This window comes from Peromyscus californicus, unplaced genomic scaffold (genome assembly GCF_007827085.1).
Source record: "Peromyscus californicus insignis strain IS unplaced genomic scaffold, ASM782708v3 Scaffold_5__1_contigs__length_169319896, whole genome shotgun sequence".
NCBI lineage: Eukaryota > Metazoa > Chordata > Mammalia > Rodentia > Cricetidae > Peromyscus > Peromyscus californicus.
The window spans coordinates 25,583,496-25,608,665 of NW_026294573.1; the positions used below are offsets into that span (position 1 = coordinate 25,583,496).

The following is a 25,170-nucleotide window of genomic DNA, read 5'->3' on the forward strand; positions in this document are numbered from 1 at the left end:
CCCACGTAGTTAATGCGGGGTCTGGGGCGATGGCTCATTTGATACAGTGTTTGCCACGCAGACATGAAGTGTCTGCCATACACGCATGAGGAGCCGGCATTGTAAAATGCCAGGTGAAGAGCCTATGCTTGTGATGTCAGTACTAGGAAGACAGAAGACCAAGAGACATCCGGGACTTGCTCCCTAGACAGGCTAGCCCAATCAGCAAGCTTCCAGGTTCTGTGAGGGACCCTGGCTCAAAAAATGGAAAGTGACTGAGGAAGATACTTGATGTAGACCTGTGGCCTCCACATACACGTGCACACATGTGCACCTGCACACACACACACACACACACACACACACACACACACACACACACACCCCCACTCATATACCCTACATGAAGCGAGTTCATGTATTTTTCTTCTTGTGCCTTGTTCATTTCACTTGCCACAATGTCCCCCCATGTTCATCTACGTTACAAACGGTAGGATTCCCTGTTCTTAAGAGAATGAATTGTAGTCTACCATGTTCTCTTTATCCACTCCTCCAGAAACAGATGTTTAGGCTGATTTTGTGCCGTGTCTGTTGTGACTGATGCTGCCCTGAACAGGGGACCATGGCTCTCTCTTTGACTTCAAGTCCTCTGGGTGTTACCTATATGGGATTTCGGTATCACATAGTAGGTTTCATTATGACATTTCATACACGGCTATAAAGTGTTCGGTTCACGTTCATCCATCCTGTCACCCTCTCTCTGTCCTCTCTCACTTCCACAGGTCCTCCTCTTTCCAACTAGTCCCTCTTCTGCTGTCAACTTTTCTGTGGTGAGGGGAGGGTCTCACTATGTAGCCCTGACTGGCCTAGAACTCACTATGACCATGCTGGCCTCAAACACAGAGATCTGTTGGCCTCAGGCTGAGGGTGGGGCCTCCTTAGCTCCTCAGGCTATGTTCAGAGCCTCAGTCTTGTAGGTCCTGTGCAGGTAATCACAGTTGCTGTGTATTTTTGTTGTTGTTATTTGAGGACTCTTCATACTGTTTTCCAAGCAACATTCATTAAACATCTCAGTTTGTCCAAAGCCCGTGAGTCTGCACAGAGCCTTTTCTGTGAGTTAGAAAATGTGTGCCCCTGCCCTTTTAAAAGAGTGATTTATTTATTTATTTATTTGTATGCCTATGGATGTTTTGCCCGCATAGCTGTATGTGCACCACGTGCATGCTGTGCCTGCTGAGGGTCCTCTGGAACTAGAGTTATGGGTGGTGGGGAGCTGCTCTGTGGGTGCTGGGACCTGAACCCAGGTCTTCTACAAAAGCAGCAAGTGCGCTTAACCACTGAGCCATCTCTCCAGCCCGGCGCGCCTCCCCTTAAAGGCATTGACGTTTTGGAATAAATATACTGATTACTGTAGAATGAGAGATTTTTCTTGCTGACAGGAAGTTATAATAAATATGCAAATATGCTGTCTTCGCTATGAATGGGACCTCCCCGTCCCCAGGATTGCACAGTGTGCCTCCCATGTGTCTGTACATGGCATCCCTGCCATCAGAGACTGAGTAATCAGTGTGAAGCAATTGTGTATCTGCTGTCTTAAAGAGCTGGCCCACTAGCCAGGCTGTGGTGCTGCACACTTTTAACCACAGCACTTGAGAGGCAGAGGCAGTGGATCCCTGAGTTGGAGGCCGGCTGGTCTACAGAGTGAATTCCAAGACAGCCATAGAGAAACCCTGTCTTGGGGAAAAAGAAAAACCAAAGAGAGAGAAAGAGAGGGCCCACTTAGTGGACACCTGGTGTATAGTTAGGAGTTTGCCCCTCATGCCTGGGCTCCAACGGCCAGCAGGCCCTGGGGCCTCCTCACCACGACCTTTGGAACTTCACAGGCAGAGATGGAGTTGGTCCAGCATATCGGTGTCCCTGCCAGTAAGATCATCTGTGCCAACCCCTGTAAGCAAAGCGCACAGATCAAGTATGCTGCCAAGCATGGGGTGAGCCTCCTGAGCTTCGACAATGAAGTGGAGCTGGCCAAGGTGGTCAAGAGCCACCCCAGTGCCAAGTAAGCCGAAGACCGCTTCTGCAGGGAGGCTGGGCTGCTGGAGGAGGCTGGACGGGGGAAGGAGTGGGGAGCTGGGGAGAGGTCCCCATCCTGGATGCTCCTTGGATCCCACCACACTTACAGGAGGATGGGGTACTCCTGGACAGGACCCAGATCCAGGGCAGAAATGTTACAGCCCTCGGTAGAAAAGGCCCAAGGTATTACGGAGGTCACAGCTTCAGGAAAGATGAAGGCCAGGATGAGTGAAATTTGGGAGGGAGAAACAGCCAAGGCAAGCAAGTATGTCCGTGTTGGGAACAGCGTGGACCATCTGAGGGATGTACAGAGGTGGAGTGTTGCTTGAATATCCCTTGTACAATGGGTAAGGGACACAGTAATATTGGTCATGGAGCAGTGGCCCAGTTGCAAATGGTTTCTGGGAGGTAGCAGGGATGGATGTTTTTCTCTGGCTGTGACAGTTAATAATCCTTGACACTCTGGGGATCCAGAGAGGGGTCTGAGGGAATAGTAGGGTGTCCAGGAGCCATTCTGGTTCACCCAAAGCACAGCACCCCTCATGTTTCAGGACTCTGTCTAGGAATTTGTTTGACACACGGTTCCCTCTTATGCAATATGTCTGGCTATGGAGTTGATTGGGAAGACGTGAGCTGCCTGGGTGAGGGTTGATGTGACCTGGACCCAGCAGGTGACTTAGAGGTCAGTTGGCAGTGCAGAGTGACCTAGGAAGGCTGTGGTCTCAGTGGCCTTTCAGCTATGTGGGTCTCAGCTCATTGGTCCAAAGAGGAGCAGCTGGGCGTGGCAGTGGGGGCGGGGCTCACTCAGCAGGGATGCTGCATTTCTCCACAGGATGGTTCTGTGCATTGCTACCCAGGACTCTCACTCCCTGAGTCACCTGAGCCTGAGGTTCGGAGCGTCGCTGAAATCCTGCAGACATCTGCTTGAAAACGCCAAGAAGAGCCATGTGGAGGTGGTGGGTGTGAGGTGTGCACTGGGAGCCAGCCACTCTGCCCACGCCAGACCCACTACCTTTTCCCAGGACCTAATCATGGACATCCTGGGCCTCTATCAGGGCTTGCCCCTAGCCTGGGCCTCTGGACAGTGTCCTCTCTTTGGAAGGAAGATTTATCAGCATCCCTACTACAGTCCCCAGAATGTCTTATCCCAGGAGGTTCCTCCCACCGCCATGGCTTTGAGAGAGTCCTGAATGTCTATAAGCCAGAGGTTGTTTCTTTCCATGCAGAGATAGGGTATAGTTATGGCCAGTTCTCCAGCTTCAGCTATCTGGTACTTCATGTTCCATGCTGAGTAAATACCTCAGGCTTTAGTCTACACCCTTGTGCAGTAAGGACTTTTCTCCCCAGTCTGTAGATGTCAAGATTTAACAAAGCAAGCCTAGTAACTCACCCTGGCCACGTGCTCACTGACAGGTGTATCCTGACCTGGATACTTTGGGACCTCAGCTCTCATTCCAGAAGATTCCTCTCCAGGGAAGCGTGAAGGGATGGGAGAAGTGCCTCCTGTCCACTCCTAGGTGACCACGGGACCCTTTGTAGCCCATTTGATGTCCCAGGCCTCAGTCATTGCATCTGTAGCATGGGTGCACCTGGACATTGTATGTAAGCCGAGGCTCTTCTTCCCTTCCCAGTTTTCACATTGGCAGTGGCTGTCCTGACCCTCAGGCCTACGCCCAGTCCATCGCGGATGCTCGGCTCGTGTTTCAAATGGGTGCCGAGCTGGGCCACACGATGAACATTCTGGACCTTGGTGGTGGCTTTCCTGGCTTAGAGGGAGCCAAAGTGAGATTTGAAGAGGTAACTGTGGTCAAGAGTGGCTTGGATGCCATTTTGTGGTGGGGGAGGGGCACAGCAAACATAGCCCACTGTACAGTACATCTGGCCTGTGTCACACTGGGCTTAGTGCTCTCCTGGATTTTATTGCTGCTTCTTAACCCTGTGTTGTGGCTCAGCGGGACTTGTAGACTCCCTTCCTGAGTCCACAGCAGAGCTGGCTGCACGCCTCACTTAGCTTGACTCCAGCCCATGCACTTAGCTAGCTTATGAGAGGCTCAGTCAAGACGTATTTACATGCGTGAGCTCTTTGATGGTCTGAGTACACGCACCTTATTCACCCTCCAATGGGCTGACAAGAAACCTGGGGGGAAGGGCGGGAAAGGAATGCTCCCACTCACTTGTGAGCCAAGGGCAGCACAAATGAGTCATAGTGATTCCCACTCAGACCCCTAGGGGCGCCCCCTCCCTCTGGTTTTTTGAGAGCCCTGGAACTCGCAGAGATCTGCCCGCCTCTGCCTCCTGAGTGTTAGAATTAAAAAGTCTGCCTGGGGCGCATTCCTTCAGTAGTACAATACTTCTGTAGTCTCTCTCTATAGGAAGTGACCCTGAGAAGGCTCCAGATGCCCCAGGAATTAGCCTCAATATTGAATTGCAGCCTTGTATATAGCAGAAGTCTAGTGGACTTTCCAGTGCTCAGACTGCCTGGAGTATGATGAAAACATTCATCACATTGGAGGACATTCAGAGTCCATTGAGTGTGGCAGGTTGTAAGAACATACATGTGATGGAGATGGTATTGCATGTCTATAATCCCAGCACCTGGAAGGTGAATGTTGGGAGATCAGAAGTTCAAGACCAGCCTGGGCTACATGAGACCCTGGCTCAAATAACCAACCCTTCTCCCATAAAGACACAACAACAATAACAAACGCCAGATCCACATAACCCGACTGTATATGTAATTAAAAATAGGGTGTGCGTAAGAATGAAGGGAGCCACTCTAAAAGTTCACAGTGGTCAGGGTCACCCGTCCGGGTGACAGAGCGGCTCTGCATGTTTGTTTTTGTTTTTTTTCTGAAACCTTACCTACTATTTAACAAGCTGCTTATTTATGAAGGAAGGATCCATGGCAGAGAATCTGGAATCTGAGCACCGAGCATTATAGGAGGGAATACCCCTTTCTAGGTGGGATTATCCGGGCGAGTGGCTGTGCAACTGCTAGGTCTTCATTCCAGTGTCCCCCCCCCCCCCCATGTGCCTTCCTGGCTAACTGTGCCCAGCTACCAGCTGGGACCTTAGCAACTGCCAAGTTCTTCCTGAAATCACGTGGTCCTGCACGTACCTCTCTTCCAGATTGCCTCTGTGATCAACTCAGCCTTGGACCTGTACTTCCCTGAGGGCTGCGGTGTGGACATCCTTGCTGAGCTGGGACGCTACTATGTGACTTCTGCCTTCACTGTGGCCGTCAGCATCGTTGCCAAGAAGGAGGTTCTTCTGGACCAGCCCAGCAAGGAAGGTAGGTGCCAGGTGGGCAGCAGAGCCCTGTTCTTCCCTGAAGCTGCGATGGTGGCGGGCTAAGCCGGGGTGAGGCCTTCTGGAGAATGGGTGTTTGCTGTAGGGAAAGCTGCAGTCAATTCCCCTCACCCCAAAGACAGTTTCATCCCTTTATTCCAGGGGTTCTCAACCTTCCTAACGCTTCGACCCTTAAAACAGTTCCTCATGTTGTGGTGACCCCCAACCATAAATTGTTTTCATTGCTACTTCATAACTGTAATTTTGCTACTGTTATGAATTGTAGCGTAAATATCTGGTATTTCTTATGGTCTTAGGTGACACTGTGAAAAGGCCGTTCAGACCCCAGTTTGAGAATCTCTGCTTTATTCCTTAGTGTGTTTGTGTCTTATGCAGATGGACCTCGAAACAGCCTTAGGGTGGATAGGTATTTAATTGGCCCCATTTTATGGATGAGAAATGGAGTTAAAGAGAATGTCAGTGAATTGCCTAATAGTTAGCTAGAGGTGAGCTTGCGTTTGGTCCCGTGTGTTCCTCCTCTTCAAGGTCCAGGCTCTTGTTCATCCTTCTTAGAACGTGATGACAGTGGGTTTGTTCACATCTCCTTTACGGAGGACAGACCATAGAGAGGACATCGTCATCAGTTCAGGGTCACGGGGTGATAGAGGGCAGCGCTGGGTTTCAAGTTCAGCTCAGGATGACCACGAGCTCCCGTGCCCACACCACCGACATCGGTGCCCTTCTTTGCCCTTCCGGATAGATCGAGCTTCCCATAGGGATCCCTCAGACCCCATGAGTGACAGGTGCCAGTGAATCTGATTTTGAGCTTTGCCCTCTGCTCAGAACCCTCACACTGGAGAGTGTCACAGTGGTGTGCTCTTCCTCAGAGAGAGTTTGTTGGCAGTGTGGGGCTCCAGGTAGTGTGGTCAGTTTGTGTACATGTATGTGCATTCATGTTTGTGTGCATGTATGTGCATTCATGCATGCTCCTGGCCTCCTACAGACTGGGGAGATATTCTATCTAGTGTATCCAGCCCCCCTGGTTTCTTACTCTGATGTACCTCCTCCCTGTCATGTGCCTCTGAGCAAGTGGCTCTGAGTTTGGGTGAGCTGCTCTTCTGCTTTTCCTGGGGCCTTTAGGGACTCGGATACAAGCAGGGAAATATGTTCTGGCACCGTGACTCAGCTGCAAGGGGGAGTCTCCATGTCACCAGAAAAATGACTTTTAGTAGCTTCTGTTGCAGGGTTTACCCCATACCTGAAGGAGGGGCAACCCTTTGCCCCACAGCTTTGGCCCCACCATAGTGCCAGCTTCTGATTCCCAGGCTCCTCACATTCTCCTTGTGTGGCCCCTCTTCTCTCCCATCCTCACAGAGGAAACCAGTTCGGCCCCTAAGACCATCGTGTACCACCTCGATGAGGGCGTGTATGGGATCTTCAACTCAGTCCTGTTCGACAACATCTGCCCCACCCCCACCCTGCAGAAGGTGAGCCTATCCCTTGTGAATGTGCCTTCATCCTGTGCCTGGTTTTTATCTAACTCTTCTTATTTTAGTCTTTGTGGTACCAGGGTTCAAATCCAAGGCCTCAGACATCTGAGCCTTGCTCTATCACTGAACTATGTTCTCGGGTAGTGTAGCTCAGTGGTGGAGAATTTGCCTAATATGCAGGAGGCCCTGGGTTCAACACACACTAAAAATGGCTTTTAAAAAAAATAGACAAAAGCTTTAGGCATGGTGTGTACTTGGAATCTCAGTCCTCGGGGTGCGGAGGCAAAAGGATCATGAGTTTAAGGTCAGCCTAGGCTACATAGAGGAAATAAAGAAAAAGAAAAAGAAAAGAAAGAAAGCAAGAAAGAAAAGAAAGCACGGGTGAAGGTGAAGATATTGCTCCCTGTGCAGAATGTTGTATTTCTTCTCATTATTTTAGAAAACGCAAAGTTCTTTTTTTTTTTTTTTTTTTTTTTTTTGGTTTTTCGAGACAGGTTTTTTTTTGGTTTTGGTTTTTCTTTGTGTAGTTTTGATGCTTGTCCTGAATCTCGCTCTATAGACGAGGCTGGCCTTGAACTAAGAGAGATCCGCCTGCCTCTGCCTCCCGAGTGCTGGGATTAAAGGTGTGCGCCACTATCGCCCAGCTCAAAGTACTCATTTTTATAACACTAGGATCATGTTGTTTTATCATCTTTTCATTTATGTGGGGTGTAGCTATTGCTGTGGTTTTTTGTGGCTCCAAAGTACTTCAGCCAATGCAGCCCTAGCTGCTTGACTCTATTTCCAGCATGAAGTGTCTTGACAGACACCTGTGGTCCCCACTCTGGAGTTAGTCCCTAGAAGTAAGGTTTGTCTGTAATGGGTTTTCATATAAACGGGAACAAGAGCAAGAGAGCACACCCGGGCCTCCAGCAGCTTTAGTGGGCATGGTTAAGTGGGGAAAGAAAACCAGACACCCACCTACCCAAGGCCCTTCTTTCTCCTCATCCCATGGCAGGCAGGGGGAGCCCATCTCTGCCTCATTCAGGGGCCTACACATTGTGCAATAGCCTTGTGGGGTCTTGTTCCAAAGTTAAATCTGGTTTCCAGTTACATCTGCATGTCTGAGGAAGCCTCCCTGACGCGTAGAAGAATTCAGGTTTTTACATTCTGTATTCTTGTGGCAGCTAACTTCCTAGTATACAGATCAAGGGACCAGGCTGGCCATATCCAGTTCCCATTTCCAACTTTAAAAATGTTGTATTTGGGGGTTGGGGATTTAGCTCAGTGGTAGAGTGCTTGCCTAGCAAGCGCAAGGCCCTGGGTTTGGTCCTCAGCTCCAGAAAAAGAAAAAAAAAATGTTGTATTTGTTCTTTGACAGTTTCATACATGTAAATCACATGTCTTGATCATGTCTACTCTTATTCCCCTCCTCTTAACTCTCCCCACACCCCACATCCTACTCCCGCTTTCAAATGCCCCCCCCCCCCTTTATAACCTGCTGAGTCCAGTCCGTGCCACCGCCTCCTGCAGGGATGCTGGTGGCGGATCTTGTAATGAGTGCAGCAACCAGTTATGAATCTCTAAGTTGCGGCTCACTGCAGAGAGAGGCTTCTCTGGCTGAAGTTGAGAGCTGCAGTAATCTACGGTATAGACCAGTGGTTCTCAACCTATGGGTCACGACCCCGGGGTCGAACCACGCTTTCACAGGGGTCGCATATCAGAGATCCTGTACCCAGATATTTTATATTATGATTCATGACAGTAGCAAAATTACCGCTATGAAGCAGCAACAAGATAATGATATGGTTGGGGGTCACCATGACATAAAGAACCGTGTTGCAGCGTTAGGAGGGTTGAGAACCACTGGTATATGGTCCTTGCAGTTTGGCAAGGTGTCTTTTTAGAAACCCAGCAGTACTTGGTGCCCGAGAGTCTCTAGCCTGCTGAACCATGAGCCTTTGATCAGGTTTATAGTACCAGGCATGGCGTGAAGTCCCTTCTGCGGACCAGGCCTTTTAAAGGTTTTTTTTGTTTTTGCAACAGGCTTTTCCTGTGACACCCAAGCTAGCCTCTAACTGTGGCTCCACACTCAGTTCACAGGTGATTTTCACAGCTGCTTGTCCTTCTGGCCTGCCCTCTGTTCCCTTCCTCAGCTTCTCAACAGAGTGGGAACAAGATTCTCACCCACTGCCACCCCAGAGCCGCACGCCCTCTCCAGCCTCATACCCCGTCCAGCCTCATGCCCCCTCCAGCCTCACACCCCCTCCAGCCTCACGCCCCCTCCAGCCTCATGCCCCCTCCAGCCTCACGCCCCCTCCAGCCTCACGCCCCCTCCAGCCTCACACCCCCTCCAGCCTCACGCCCCCTCCAGCCTCATGCCCCCTCCAGCCTCACACCCCCTCCAGCCTCACGCCCCCTCCAGCCTCATGCCCCCTCCAGCCTCACGCCCCCTCCAGCCTCACACCCCCTCCAGCCTCACGCCCCCTCCAGCCTCATGCCCCCTCCAGCCTCACACCCCCTCCAGCCTCACACCCACTGTCACCCCGTCCAGCCGCTGTTTCTGGTGCCAGGATCTTCCTGTAAACTTTCTTTATGGTCTGTTGTTCTTTCTCTGATGATGCCTCAGTTTACCCCTTCAGAGGCTGTGACCCTTAACTGAGACTGGCTGTGAGCAGAGCCTGCTGGGGGCTCACACAGCCTCGGGTCAGAGGTTATGCAGGAGTTAGCTCTGTCTGTGTCTGGAGTGTGTCCAGAGTCCTCCTGTCTGCACCAGTGGCTGTGACTGCTTTGTGGCCTCAGTCTTTCTTCCCAAGGACTTTTATACCTAAGGTATAAACAGTTGTCGTAGTAGACTCTTTGGTACAAGTCCTGCTTCTTATTACCAGACCATATGTAGCTCATTTTTGTTCATTTTGAGACAGGGTCTCTCTGCATATCTCTAGACCATGCTGGCCTTGAACTCACAGAGATCCACCTGTCTCTGCCTCCCAATGCTGGGATTAAAGGCGTGCCCCACCATACCCAGCTTGTTTTTCTTTTACAAAATTAAAATATTTGAGGGGGTGGCTTGGTAGTTAGGAACACTTCCTGCACTTTCGGAAGACCCAAGTTTAGATCCCAGCACCGACATCAGGAGGCCCACAGCCACCTGTAATTCTGGTTCCAAGGGATGTGATGTCATCTTCTGGCCTCTGAAGTCACCTGCACATGTGTGCACATACTTATCCAGACATATACATGTAGATGAGCACACACATAAACAAAATTAAAATATTCAAATCCTTCAATATGCACTGTGCTGAGGTCTGTTGTCAAGAGTAGGTAAAAATTGTCTTTGTAAATATGATCTTGTTGGATGGAGGTGTGTGGGTGTGTGTGAGCGAGTGCATGTGTATAAATGTGTGTGAATTAGTACACAGGCTACAGTAATGTCATGAGGAAAATATAAACAAATATACTGTTTGTAAAAGATCAAGAGGCAGATCACAGTCATCAAAATTTAAAAATTCCGAGTATCTCCCATCATCCACCATTGGTGGTCAGATATTCCCACTTGCCTCCCAGATGGTTTTTATAGTTGATCTGCTGAACTCAGAAGCCGAAGAAGGCCTTCATGGGACATTTGTTTGCCATGTCTTTTAAAGTAGAGATTTCCCAATACCCTCTTAAAAAAAGTCTTGATAACTTGTTGATAAAACTGTTTTTGTTTTTTCACTTGTAGCGTATTGTGGGGATTTATTAAGGTAACTCCACGTGGTTAAAAAGGAGGTTTAATTTGGGGTAACTTACAGCCAGTAAAGGGGTTGGTTACAGGATCCGGGAGAGATGAGGTGCAGTCCAGCGGGGTTCTCTGGAGAACTCTGCTCGGTCTACCATCCAGCATCCAGGATCACCAGGAACCAAGAGACCCGGCACATCTGGATTCCGGGTCTTTAGGGCTCAGGTCTCTGCCCCCCCTGGGGGGGTGGGGGCAGGTCATAGGTAGGCGTGACAGTTACCGGAAGCCTCACTGGGGGTAGTACTTCCAGGTCAAAGCTGGAACAGCTACCCACTACAGTAGCACTTACTACATTCTGGAGTTTTCTGATGTGTAGACTTCCTCTGTTTCCCTTTGGTGCTGTTGAACTTTTCTTTCTTTGTTTCTTTTTCTTTTGTTTTTTTCTTTCTTTCTTTTCTTTTCTTTTTGGTGTGTGTGAGCCCTAGTGTGGCAGTTACAGGGCAGCCTTGGCTGTTGGTCCTCACTGGGTGTCTCTTGCTGATCTGCATAGTAGGGGTACACCCTTGCATAACAAGTGATTTGTTTGTTGAGCCCACTCCTCCAGCTCCCCTCACCCACTTCCCATTTCTTCTGGTGTCTCACATGCACCTCAGGTTAAACTTGCTCAGATCTGAACTCTTCATCTCCAGCCAGCAAGGCTGGAGGACTGACTGGACATGGTGGGTTCCTGCCTTCCCTGGCTTCCCGAGTGGAGGACGCCTGCAGCTCTAGATCCCAAATCGGTTCTGAGCTCATCTTTCCTGCTGCCATCACAGTGCAGGCCCCCGCCTGACTGAGCCCCTGAAGTGACCATCAGTGCTCCTCCAGCCCCTCCTCCTGCCTGCTACCATTCATTGGCCACTTTGCAAACTCATTCCTTTTCCCTCCCTCCCTCCCTCCCTTCTTTCCTTCCTTTCTTCCTTCCTCTCTCTCTCTCTTCCTCCCTCCCTCCCTCCCTCCCCCCTCCCTCCCTTCTCCCTCCCCCCTCCCTCCCTTCCTCTCTCCCTCCCTTCCTCTTTCCATCCCTCTCTCCCTTCCTCTTTTCTTCTCTTCCACCTCTCTCCCTCCCTTCCTTCTTGTCTCCCTCCCTTCCTCTCTCCCTACTTTTTAAAAGACAGGGTGTTGCCATGTTGCCCAGGGTGGCCTCCTGCCTTAGCCTCCTGAACGGTCAGGACTGCCACAGGCATGTGTATACTGCTGGAATCAAACAACCTTTGGAAATGTGTGTAGTAGGCAACTTCAAGTCGAGCGGAAGTTTCCAGGCGGGAAAAAGCCTCTGTCATCCGGGCTCCTCCTGCGTCCATCCTTCTGTCCGTCCGAGCTCCTCTTACGCAATCTGCATCGTGCTCCATTACTGCCAGTGTTGCTTGTGTATCGGTGACAGTTGATATCACGTGCTTACGGCAGTGGGTTCTGGGTTGACTTAATTTTTGTAAGAATCCTTTAAGACATGTGTTATTGATCCCATTTTACAATGGGAAAACTGGCCTTGAAGGGGTGAAGTGTCATAAGGTGGAATGCTTATTCTCTGCAGACTGAGCCCCTTATGGGTAGCGGTCATGTTTTATTCATGTGCCTAATGTCAGAGAAAAATCTCCCTTCACAATCACTGCCTAGCCTGCCACTCAAGCACCTTGGAGTTTTTGTTATTCTTATTCATACTTCCGTGCATATCCTCTCGTTAGAATGATCCCCACATGACTGGCCCATTTGACATTGTTAAAATAGAAGCACTTTTTTTATATTTTATTTTTATTGTATAATTTTATAATTTAATTTAATTTTACATATCAGCCACGTATTCCCCTGTCCTCCCCGCTCCCGCCACCCTCCCATCTTCCCCCCAGCCCACCCCCCATTCCCATCTCCTCCAGGGCAAAGACTCCCCTGGGGATTCAGCTCAACCTGATAGATTCAGTCCAGGCAGGTCCAGTCCCTTCCTCCCAGGCTGAGCAAAGTATCCCTACATAAAGCCTCAGGTTCCAAACAGCCAGCTCATGCACTCAGGACAGGTCCTGGTCCCACTGCCTGGATGCCTCCCAAACAGTTCAAGCTAATCAACTGTCTCACTTATCCAGAGGGCCTGATCCAGTTGGGGGCTCCTCAGCTATTGGTTCATAGTTCATGTGTTTCCATTCATTTGGCTATTTGTCTCTGTGCTTTTTCCAAGCTTGGTCTCAACAATTCTCACTCACACAATCCCTCCTCTTTCTTGCCATTTGGACTCCTGGAGCTCCACCTGGGGCCTGGCCATGGATCTTTGTATCCGCTTCCGTCAGTCATTGGATGAGATTTCTAGCACAACAGTTAGGGTGTTTGGCCATCCTATCACCAGAGTAGGTCAGTTCGGGCTGTCTCTCGACCATTGCCAGCAGTCTATTGTAGAGGTATCTTTGTGGATTTCTGGGGACCTCTCTAGCACTTTGCTTCTTCCTATTCTCATGTGGTCTTCATTTATTTTTTTCTTGTTCTCCCTCTCTGTTCTTGATCCAGCTGGGATCTCCTGCTCCCCTAAGCTCTCTTTCCCTGGAAACTTGCCCTTCATTACCCGCACTCACATCCAGGTTGCTCATGTAGATCTCATCCATTTCTCTGTCATTGGGCGATCCCCGTGTCTTTCTTGGGGTCCTGTTTTCTAGGAAGCCTCCCTGGAGTTGTGAGTAGCAGTCTAGTCATCTTTGTTTTACATCTAGTATCCTCCCATGAATGAGTACATACTATGTTTGTCTTTTTGAGTCTGGGTTACCTCACTCAGGATGATTTTTTCTAGATCCATCCATTTGCCTGCAAACCTCATGATGTCTTTGTTTTTCTCTGCTGAGTAGTACTTCATTGTGTATATGTACCACATTTTATTTATCCTTTCTTCGGTTGAAGGGCATCTAGGTTGTTTACAGGTTCTGGCTGTTATAAACAATGCTGATATGAACATAGCTGAGCAAGTGCCCTTGTGGTATGATTGAGTATTCCTAGGGTATATGTCCAAGAGTGGTATAGCTGGGTCTTGGGGGAGATTGATTCCCAATTTTCCAGGAAAGTGCCATATTGATTTCCAAAGTGGCTATACAATCTTGCATTCCCACCAGCAGTGGAGGAGAGTTCCCCTTGCTCCACATCCTCTCCAGCATAAGCTGTCTTCAGTGTTTTTGATCTTAACCATTCTGACAGGTGTAAGGTGGTATCTGAGAGTCGTTTTGATTTGCATTTCCCTGATGATTAGGGATGTTGAGCAATTCCTTAAATGTCTTTCAGCCACTTGAGCTCCCTCTGTTGAGAATTCTCTGTTTAGTTCTATAGCCCATTTTTTAATTGGACTGTTGGGTATTTTGATGTGTATTTTCTTGAGTTCTTTATATATTCTGGATATCAGCCCTCTGTCAGATGTGGGGTTGGTGAAGATCTTTTCCCATTCTGTAGGCTGTCGCTTTGTCTTGTTGACCGTGTCCTTTGCTCTACAAAAGCTTCTCAGTTTCAAGAGGTCCCATTGATTGATTGTTTCTCTCAGTGTCTGTGCTACTGGTGTTATGTTTAGGAAGTGATCTCCCATGCCAATGTGTTCAAGACTACTTCCTACTTTCTCTTCTATCAGGTTCAGAGTAGCTGGATTTATGTTGAGGTCTTCAATCCACTTGGACTTAAGTTTTGTGCATGGTTACAGATATTGATCTATTTGCAGCCTTCTACACATTGACATCCAGTTATGCCAGCACCATTTGTTGAAGATGCTTTCTATTTTCCATTGTACAGTTTTGGCTAAAATAGAAGCACTTTTAAGAATGATATTCTAAGCCGGGCGGTGGTGGCGCACGCCTTTAATCCCAGCACTCGGGAGGCAGAGCCAGTCGGATCTCTGTGAGTTCGAGGCCAGCCTGGTCTACCAAGTGAGTCCCAGGAAAGGCGCAAAGCTACACAGAGAAACCCTGTCTCGAAAAACCAAAAAAAAAAAAAAAAAAAAAAAAAAAAAAGAATGATATTCTAATGATGAATCCTGTAGATGAATTTCTAATTGGTCTTATTAAATAAAAAACACGGAGCCAGAAATTTGAGTTAAAGCCTTAGAGAGATCGGGGAAATATGGAAAGCCACGAGCTAACCTCACCTCACTAACTCTGCAGCTTCCAAAAAGCAGGACTTCCTGCCTACCCAGGCTTATATGCCTTGCTTTTCTGCCCTCTCATTGGCTCTTAGCCCAGCTACCTCACTTCCTCTTCCTACGCAGCTCTGTCACTGTCTGTCTGTACAGACCTCCAGGTCTCTACGGTTGGTACTGGGATTAAAGGTGTGTGTCACCACACTTGGCTCTGTTCCCTAGTGTGGCCTTGAACACACAGAGACCCTGCCTGCTAAGGGATTAAGAGTGTATGCTGCCTGACTTTGTTTACTTAAAATGGCTGGCCTTTTCCCCCTGATCTCCAGGCAGGAGGCAGTGACAGATCTCTCTCTCTCTCTCTCTCTCTCTCTCTCTCTCTCTCTCTCTCTCTCTCTCTCACACACACACACACACACACACACAGTGTCCTCTGTTTCACACATACACACAAATTGTCCTCTCTCTCTCTCTCTCACACACACACACACAAACACACACACGCACATACACTGTCCTCTCTCTCTGTCTCTCTCTCACACACACACACACAGTGTCCTCTCTCTCACACACACACAAAAATTGTCCTCTCTCTCTCTTACACACACACACACACACACACACACACACACACACACACACACACACACAAAACCAGCTAATTGCTAAGTGTGGTAAACACTGCCACCTCTGGTCATGACGGGAAGTACATGAGGAAGGAACTTAGGAACTGAAGGATGGCTCTTCTCTACTGAGTGACCTGAAACTTGAGCGGCTGTGATGTCACAGGAAGGGAACTTACCTGTGGCAAGACCTGAAAATGAGGAAAGTACAAACACATAGGAGAAGACTTTGAAGTTTTATGTGTGCGTGTGCGTGCGTGTGTGTGTGCGTGCGTGCGTGCGTGCGTGCGTGTGTGTGTGTGTGTGTGTGTGTGTGTGTGTGTATTGCAACAGTCTATCACTATGTAGCACCAGCAGGCCTGGAATTCACTATGTAGATCAGGCTGGCTTTGAACTTGCAGCAATCCTCCTGCCTCTGCCTTCCAAGTGCTGGGATCACAAGTGTGCACTGCTGTGTCTGCCTTCAGACTGGTGTTTGTCTATGTTAAGATGAAGAACGTATTAAAACAACTTTGTCTGGCAGTTCATGGAAGAGGAGAGTCAAACGGAACATGAAAGCTGCTCTCTGCAGCCATGGGAGCATAAATGAGACACAGTGAGACATCACCTACTGTATCCGACGCTAGTGTGAATAGAAGGTGAGGGTGTGCGGGGGCCGGGTGTCCTGGACACTGCCAGGTGAGCAGTGTCTGTTGGGAACCACGCTGACAGTATCAGGGAAAGCCGCGTGTGGACCCTCTGTCCCGTGTTTGAGGAGATGTGTCAGACACTCCCAGCAGCAGTCTGTACAGCATAAAACACCAGAGGAACCTAGCGTTTGTCAGCAGGGTAACGGGTGAATAAATCAGTGCGTTCCACACAGAGAACTCTGTGCGGCGCGTTTGTGAACTGTGGTCACAGATGTTGATGGGATGCGTCTTGGGAGTAGAACATTTCAACAAGAAAGCGAGTCTCGGAGATTCCATGCTCCATAATTTCCATTATGTAACTGTCAAAAGCATGCAGAATGAGTCCTGTCATTTAACGTCAGGTACATTCATGGATTTTTTTTTTTAAAGCAAGAGAATGCCGAACACAATGGTAGTCACTCTAGAAAGGGAAGGAAGGGGTGTGCTTAGCCACTCGGGGAGTTTCGAAGAGACTGGGAAGTTTACATTCTTTCCCTTTTGAATTTGTTTTTTTTTTTTTTTGTTTTTTTTTTTTGTTTTTTTTTTTGTTTTTCAAGACAGGGTTTCTCTGTGTAGCTTTGCGCCTTTCCTGGGACTCACTTGGTAGTCCAGGCTGGCCTCGAACTCACAGAGATCCGCCTGGCTCTGCCTCCCGAGTGCTGGGATTAAAGGCGTGCGCCACCACCGCCCGGCTTTGAATTTGTTTTAATAATTGTTCTCTGACAGAGCCTTTGACAGGTCTCACAGAATGGCAGCCAGGCCGATCTCTATCATGTGACCCTCTTGCCTCAGCCTCTGGAGTTCTGAGATCATGACATGAGCTAGCCACTTGGCTTTAAACTGCATTTCTTTAGCTGGCGGGCAAGCACACTGATATTCTTTATATTTTATACGTGATAGAAGGTAGCTTTGTGTGAATTAACTAACCACAGTATCATTATCTTATAGATACTCTTTGAGAAGCTTTATTAAAATTTTGTAGCTAGGAGAGGGTACAGCTCATGTATTTTATTTCTCCATTAGGTTTTTATTACTTTCCTTGATTAAGTATTAGTGTGGCCCAAATGTATCCAATCATTTTATAACCTGATGCTTCCATTCCTTCTGTGAATGGAAACTTCCTTTGTCTTTGAGCAGAGACACTGACTTGCATGCTCAGACTTACTGATTTCTTCAAGCCATCTTCCCAGCTTCGAGTTTCTTTATTCACTGTGTGTGTGTGTGTGCCTGTGCATGTGAGCATGTGTGTGTGCATGTGTGTGTGTGTGTGTGAGCATGTGTGTGTGTGCATGTGTGTGTGCATGTGTGTTTGTGTGCATGTGTGTGTGTGTGTGTGTGAGCATGTGTGTGTGTGCAGGTCAGAGGACAGCTTGTGGGGGTGGCTTCTCACCTTCACCCAGGCAGCACGCACCTTTACCTGGTGGTCAGCTTGTCAGCTCCACGTGATGTTCTTTGTAAGTGGGTAGGATGGTCTGTAAGGCAGTGCTTTAGTTCTTCATTTTTATATACACCCCACTCTAATAGTTGTTGCCAGCGTTTCTCATGATGTATAAAATAGTGATGACTGAAAGCCTTGGGCTCAGAGTCAGAAAACACAGGTTCGAGACCCGGCTCTGCCACACAGCAGCAGAGTAGTCCTAGGCAGGTTAATAGCTCAGAAGCCTGCCACTCTGGTTTCTGTCTTTGGAAAGTGAGGAGGCCGATCTTTGACTCCTGAAGTCACTTCAGGTACCAAGTGAGGCTATTCTAGCCTATCTCCGTATAGTTAGGGTTAGCTCATTGGCTAAAACAGACTCTCCTCATAGAGGGGCTAGAATCTGCAATAGGCTCCTGAATGCCAGCTTGGCCTGTCCTGGACACTGAGTTTGAGTTGTAGACCTGCGCTTTCTGTGTGATGGTAAAGACAGAGGTGGACTTTGTGCATCTTGCCCCTCCTTCCCTTTTGGGTTAAATTCTTGATTACTGAAGGTTACTTGGTTCTTTGACTGTAAGGATGGACTGGATGAGCTGGGATTTCTTGTCGGGCCTCTGCCTGTACGTCCGCAAGTAGGACTGTGATCACAGGTCTTGGTTCTGGTGTCTGCTCTGCTTTTGTGTGCTGCCCCACCAACTTGTTTTTTCAATTGTAAATATTTTTTGAATATTCTGTATGGTGTAGGAGTTATTTACTTAAAAAAGTCACAAGGCCCCCATCAAGGCCACGTACCCCACCTTTCCATGTACCCCAGCCCCTTTTTAAGATAAGGTGTCTCACTGAGCCGGAAGCTCACTGATTCAGCAAGAGTAGCTGGCCATAGATCCTCTATCTCTGCCTTCCCAGCATGTACTGGCATGCCCAGCTTTTAAGTCCTCGTGTGCTACATGCCCACCCCTCCCCTACCATCTTTATTTTTATTTTTGAGACAGTCTTGCTCAAACATCAAGTTCAAGGCCCACATGGGCTACAGAGTGAGTTCAGGGACACCTTGGATAGCTGAGGGAGACCCCATCTCAAATATACAGAACGAAGAGAGCGGCGGATACAGTTTGTGGTAGAGCACTTGTAGAGCATGTGCCAGGGTTAGATTCAGCGCTTAGTCCTACCAAAAATGAATGCATGAGTGAGTGAATGAATGAATGAATGAATAAAGAGAGACAGAAAACAGTCATAAGGTGCCTATTTCAAAATAAAGAATACAAAGGCTGGATGTGTGGCTCAGCTATGGTGGAGTTTGTGCCTAGCATGCACGAAGCCCTGCCTTTGACCCCCAGCATCACCGCATCATACGTGACACACATCACAAGCTGTTTTCTGATCTGTTTTCAAGCTTGTCCCATTAACAAGCAAGAGGATGCTAACCTATTATCCAAATGTGTCTTTTCTCTTTGTTGTGGAGGAGCCTTTAAAAAGGCTGTTTTCACCAAGGTCCTGTGGATGTGTTTACAGAGCACCGTCCCTCAGGACTTCAGACCATCAACTTAATGTTTTCTAGATTGGAAAGAGTTCAGAGCAATCAAGAAATAAGAAATCATGTTCTCTTATTACAAATGCTTGTAATTAAGAATATGAAGCTAAGGTGGTGCACGCCTTTAATCCTAGCACTTGGGAGGCAGAGGCAGGCAGATTTCTGAATTCAAGACCAGTCTAGTCTACAAATCAAGTTCCAGGACAGTCAGAGCTGTTACACAGAGAAACCCTGTCTCAAAAAACCAAACCAAGCCAAACCAAACAAAAAACCCCAAACTACCCCCCAAAGAATTAGGAAAAAATGAAATGAGCAAGGGTACATTAATCCTCTCCTTTAATTTTATTTTTTTTTGTGTTCATTCTTGCTGACTTCTATTCATATCTGCTAGATCAGAGTCTGGTATACAGTAGGCGCTCAATAAGTGCTCAGTGAGTGCAGGAACTCACAAACACAGGCTAGCTCTCACCCTGGACCTTGACAATGTATGTATGCTTTTCTTTATCGCTAGGACTGATCAGTTGTCAGTTTTTGTCAGGCGTGTGAACCTTATTTCTGTGTATGGACATGGTGTTTCCTCTTTCTCAGTACCCACTCACTCCTGCCACTGGCTGGGGCCTTTCTTCTTCTGTGGGTGCTCACTGCCTCCTCCCAGGATGTTTGGATGACTTCTGTTCCCTTCACCTGTTTTTCTTTGCCCCATAAATGCCACCCACTCACAGGCATTCATCAGTTTACAAATACTGAAAGTAGCACCTGCTAGGGCCAGGCCATGCATGAGGGACATCAGGACACTGGACACTGCCCCTCAGCTTACAGAATTCACTCTGGGGAAGACTGACCCAAGCTCGTCGGGAGTATTTTGCTACCAAAGCAAATGCTGTGAAGGTGGAGCTCTGGGGGTGCGGAGCGTCAGGGGTCTTAGGATGCCTTGTCTAGACCTAAAGGAAACATGGCAGACTTGGAGGGAAGATCTGGGGTGAAAGCGGGATGTGGGGGAGGGGAGGCAGGCTTTCCTGAAGAGTGACTGAGGAGCAGAAGTGGCTGGCATGGGGCTACAGCAGGCCGAGCAAGGGGCCGGGGAGGCCACCCAGAAGACCCATCCTTGTTTCTCCTTTGGCTGTGACCCCTCTTCTAGGACCTGCCCAGCAGGAGCCCTAAATTGTGGCAGAATTGCTCTCTTTGGTTGTCCAGAGATGGACTCTCACAGATTTCCTTTCCACTTGGAAGTCATTTAAGAAAGAAGCATGCCAGGTGGCGGTGGTGCACGCCTTTAATCCCAGCACTTGGGAGGCAGCGCCAGGCGGATCTCTGTGAGTTCGAGGCCAGCCTGGTCTACAGAGTGAGATCCAAAACTACACAGAGAAACCCTGTCTTGAAAAAAACCAAAAAAAAAAAAAAAAAAAAAAAAAAAAAAAAAAAAAAAAAAAAGAAAGAAAGAAAGAAAGAAGCTTGCCTTTGCTAGGCGGTGGTGGAGCAAGCCTTAAATCCCAGAGGCAGGGGAACTCTGTAAGTTCAAGGCCAGTGTGGTTTACAAAGCGAGTTCTGGGACAGCCAGAGCTGTTACACAGAGATATCCTGTCTTGAAAGAATAAAGAACCAAAGAAGCATATCTTGGAGCAAATCCTTAGCCTTCGGAACCTCAGTTCCCTGAAGTGGGAATCAGCATGTTCGACCCACGGGCTCTCTGTGGTCTTTTCCAGGCCACGCGTGATGGCCTGTTGGACTGGGACCTGAGTCAGGACAAGTCTTACTCTCCTGTGGGCTTCTGGCCTCTGTCTCCAGGCCAAGCATCCTAGAAGAGGACTCTTCAGGGCTGGGCTGGAAGAGAGGCTGGGAATGAGTGAGTGGGGAGGGCTACAGAGGTGTGGATGCAGCTGAGGCCCGAAAGTGGCCAGTGCAGCTGGGAGAACAGACCTGGTGACAGCAGCAGCAGCAGCAAGGGGGGTATTAGTGTGAACTCCATGGACTGGTGCCCTCTGCCAGCTGGTTATACATGTTCTACCATGTGCCCTGACTCATTCACCCTGTTAGTGGTCCTGTAAAACTGGCACATTTATTCCTGTTTTACAAATAAGCACAGGCACAGAGAGATTGATGTTCTTGCCCGAAGTCACACAGCTAGTGTTGGAATCTGGATTGAGAGTGTAAACGGCCCCAATGCAGAGAAGTTGGAGAGCCCCTGAATCCCACCCAGCCCATCCTGGTGGCTCTGGGAGCGATGGCAGGTGTCTGAGGGAGAAAGTGCTGAGGGTTTGATATGTGTGCCGGGGCTGAGGCGTCCTCCTTCTCTCTTACAGAAACCATCCGCGGATCAACCGCTGTATAGCAGCAGCCTGTGGGGACCAGCAGTTGATGGCTGTGACCCTGTGGCTGAGGGCCTGTGGCTGCCGCAACTACACGTAGGGGATTGGCTGGTCTTTGACAACATGGGTGCCTATACCATGGACACAAAGTCCCTCCTCGGGGGGACCCAGGCCTACAGAATCACTTATGCCATGTCCCGGCTAGCCTGGTAAGGGGGTCCTGCTGAGAAGTGGGGTGAGGGAGCCAAGTTGGGCAGAAGCAGTAGGGAGGCAGAGCTGAGAAGCTGCTGTTTTGGAATCTATTTTGATAAGGAGCTCCTGGGCACCTAGGTAAGGCCTGTGCTGGGCACCTGGCTATGGTCACAGGTGAAGCTGAGCCCTGTAGGGGGCACACAGTCCTAGGGCTGGTGCTGTGCTGCAGAGGGGCCCTGTCGGAGGTGAGGGGCAGCAGGCAGGCGGGGGAAGGAATGGGGTGTATTCCTCAATGAGGGTTGCTGGTGACTATATATGGAGGCAGGGCCAGACCTGGGGAGGCTCTGGAGCAAGGACAGGTTTGAAGCGTGGTCTGGTCTGGTCTGGTCAGCATTTCCTAAAGACCGTTCTAACTGTGGGTGCAGGAAGGGGGACGTGAGCAGAAGATGTGGGGTGGACATGGCAGCTAGGTGGCAGCTCTGTGACCTGGGAAAGACCTGCTGGGTTAGTTAATACCTCAGTCTCTCTATCTAGGAAGGGGGCAGTAATGCCCATCCTGTCTATCTCCTCCATGGTGAGGTGGAAATTGCCAACGCCGTGGAGCCCCTGTGTCAGACCTTGTGCTGGGCACTTCACGTTCTTTCTGTTTACCCCACAGAACTCTGCGAGGGTCAGTGTCATTCCCAGAGGGGTCACACAGCAGGTGTCAGGCTACGGTAGGGCTCGGAGGGCAGGGCAGCTGGCAGGGGCTTCTATGCAGGCCCCCCAGACTAAGTGGGGCCCAAATCTCGAGAGCCCCCAGGAGCATCACCAAATGCCAGGTCTGACAGGGCACAGGAGAGTCACATTTCATTCATCCATTCCACACACTTGTTTCTCCACTGTGTGGGGTACAGGGCAGGTCCATACAAGTCATTTTGCCATTGGGGTATATTTTGATAAAGCCAAAAAAAAAAAAAAACCCCAAAAACCCAAAACTAAAAACAACATGCAGGCTTCCTTGTGAGACCCCAACTGTCACCAGCAACTACAGGTGGATGAGGCGGTAGAGAGTCCCCTGCATCCATTACTGGGAACAAAAATACTGACGTCGAGAAGCGGGCACGTCAGAAAGTCTCCTCCGTCAAAGGGGCCTCTAACATGGTTTGCTCTGAGGGTACAGGAGTGTCTCATGTCGCGTGAGCCAAGGTGCAGATCTGTACCCAAAGACCCTGGCACGGAGTGGGAAGGACCCTGGGGAGGGAGAGCTGTGGGTTGAGAAGGGGTGTGCTTGGAAGCATCTCAGAAGCCAGCTAGGCCTTGGAAGCCCAGGTGCCCGGGACAGCCAAGAGGGTGGCTGAAGAGTAAGGAGGCCTGAGAGGGTCCTTCTGTCACAGACTTCCAGTAGTTCTGTCCATCGCCAAGCAGTGGCATGTCGGGAAGACTGAGTTGAGAACCCTGGAGGCCTAGCCTGGACTTGGCCTTGAAGGGGGTCACTGAAGGGTTTTAAGAAACTGGGCCAACCTGTATTTACAGAGAAGGAGGTGAAGGTGCAGATCCTCCCTTTTACCTCTGATTTGCTGGTGTATGAAACAGTCAGGTCTTCCTACCTATGGGGGACTGGAATGTGCTGGAAGTGTAGAAAATGAATGCGGGGGGGGGGGGGGGGGGGGGCTGGGTGGAAGCGGGAGGGTGGAGCCCAGAGGTAAAGGGTAAGCTGGCGTGGTCCTTATACTGTTTCCTCACCCAGTGTCCTCTCAGCGTCTACCCCTGTCTGCCCAGCAAGTGACTGTTGGGTGCTAGCCTCCTGCAGCATGAGGGATTCAGCCATATCCCTTGCCCTCTGTCAGTGAAGGGATGCCAGGGATCTGTAGACAGTGAACCCTGGATATCAAGGAGAGGTGCTCTATGAGTAGAGCCCACAGTGTCTGTAGGGCTCCCAGCCTGGATGCTGAGGAGGAATTAGTCAGTGAGGGTGGATAACGCACATGGGCCAGCATGGCACTGGGAAGGGCTGTGTGAGACAGGGAACCCTGGGGATGCACCAGGGCCAGTCTCATGGAATATGAGCGTGGCAGGAGGTGCTGGAGGTGCGAGAGGAGAGTTTGCCTTTTGGAAAGATGAACTTATCTGTGCTGTGTCTGTCTGGAGGGGCGGGAGCAGGGAAGGGACGATGGTGGGTCCCGGCAGGAGACAGAGATGAATGAGTGGGTTGTCTGGGAGCTGGGCTTGGCAGAGCTGGGCTGGGCGTGGGCTGGAGCAGCTGGTCAGATGGTGGGACTCCTCATCCACATGGGGACAGAGGATAAGAACCAGTTGGTGGGATTGGGGCGGGGCAGGCAATGGGCTATTTTTTAAGCCGTACCCCTGGGGTGTGGAGATAAGAGCGGGGCTCAGCCCCAGTCTCCCCACCTGTTAGGGAGGAGTCTTGAGGAGGCTGCTTCTTTCTGAGTCTCAGTTTCTTCTGTGGGAAAGTAAAGGTGGTTGGTTTCCTACCGTGCTTTGGGAGAAAGAACTTAGGCAATGGGTAGGGGGGTGTAAAGCAGCCGCCACAATGTCCGATGCACGGAAAATCTCAATAAACACGAGCACCTTTCCTCTATTGGGTGCTGTGAACCAGAGGGGAGGAAGAGCGGGGACAAGGGCCACAGGCCTCCCTTGTTCTTGCCCTTGTCTGGGCTTAGGGCTCAGGTGAGAATCCTGTGTGTAATGAGGCCAGGACTATAGGAACAGGGGCCACAGGAAGCTCTGGGCCTCTGTCCCCGTGCCGCCTGCCTTCACCATTTGTCTCCTGTTCTCAGGGAAGCACTTCGAGGGCAACTGATGCCTGCAGAAGACCAGGATGCTGAGGATGTGTGCAAACCTCTGTCCTGCGGCTGGGAGATCACAGACACCTTGTGTGTGGGCCCTGTCTTCACCCCAGCAAGCATCATGTGAGCCGGCCTGTTTTCCCGGAGAACCCCAGCGGGGCCAAGGAGATGCCTCGGGAGAGGTGGGCCAGGTGGCCAGCTGGTACCCTCTGGCCAGGACTCTGGTGCTCGCTCTGCTACTCCCACGCTCCACCTGTAGTGTTCCTGCCCTGTAAATAGGACCAGTCTTACACTCGCTGTAGTTCAAGTATGCAACATAAATCCTGTCCCTTCCAGTCGTGTCTGCCTCTGCAGCGTGAGGGGCCTGGCCAGCCAGGCGTGGGGGTGTGCTGGGGGTCTCTCAGTCTCCTCCCCACCTTTGTAAATACGAAGCAAATAAATATTTAGGTTTTTTTTAAAAAAAATTCTCCAGTGGAATCATTCACAAAGCAGCCTAGGCAAAGCTGAGAGAGAGAGATTGGCCCACCCGGCATGTAGAAACTGGTTCCTCGCCTCAGCCCCGTCTCTGCCCCTGAGCCCTAGCGTCGCCCTCTGGCATTCGCTTCTCTGAGTCACCCCGTCTTCCTCACAGGCCTCCATGCCTGGTGTCACGAGGCAGGGTGAGTTGCCTGGTTGAGGCAGGGGTCAGAGCTGTGACCTTTCCTAAACTCACGACTGGCTGTGGCCTCTGTGTGATGCACCATGAAGGTGCCTGGCCCAGAGAAGCTTCAGAAAGAGAGCAAAGAAAGGAACGGGGGTTGTTGTTTTGTTTTGCTCTACAAGGGCTCGAACCCAGGGCCTTGTGCATGCCAGGCCAGCGCTCAGCTACCGAGCTCCACCTCTGCCTCCATTTCCCTGCCCCTTGGAGGTTTTGAGGGGACTATGTACCCCTACCCTCCTTGTAAGCTGGAAAGGCAGAGTAACCCTCACGTGTGGCTTGCTCAGGCAGCAACTG

The 25,170-nt window shown here is 49.8% G+C and overlaps 1 protein-coding gene across 4 annotated transcripts in view; it reads left to right on the forward strand.

The window, feature by feature from the left end:
- Positions 1 to 24,639, forward strand: part of Azin2 (antizyme inhibitor 2) — a 34,439-nt gene extending 9,800 nt beyond the window's left edge. For 3 of the 4 annotated variants that reach the window (XM_052716401.1, XM_052716397.1, XM_052716398.1), the window contains 7 exons: positions 1,863 to 2,035; positions 2,882 to 3,016; positions 3,681 to 3,846; positions 5,179 to 5,341; positions 6,712 to 6,824; positions 21,190 to 21,404; positions 24,168 to 24,639. In XM_052716401.1, the coding sequence (XP_052572361.1) occupies positions 1,869 to 2,035; positions 2,882 to 3,016; positions 3,681 to 3,846; positions 5,179 to 5,341; positions 6,712 to 6,824; positions 21,190 to 21,404; positions 24,168 to 24,303 (1,095 nt within the window). In that variant the 5' untranslated portion in view covers positions 1,863 to 1,868 and the 3' untranslated portion in view covers positions 24,304 to 24,639. The remainder of the gene's footprint in view (positions 1 to 1,862; positions 2,036 to 2,881; positions 3,017 to 3,680; positions 3,847 to 5,178; positions 5,342 to 6,711; positions 6,825 to 21,189; positions 21,405 to 24,167) is intronic. The other variant, XM_052716400.1, reaches the window with a different exon arrangement.
- The last annotated feature ends 531 nt before the right edge of the window (positions 24,640 to 25,170 follow it).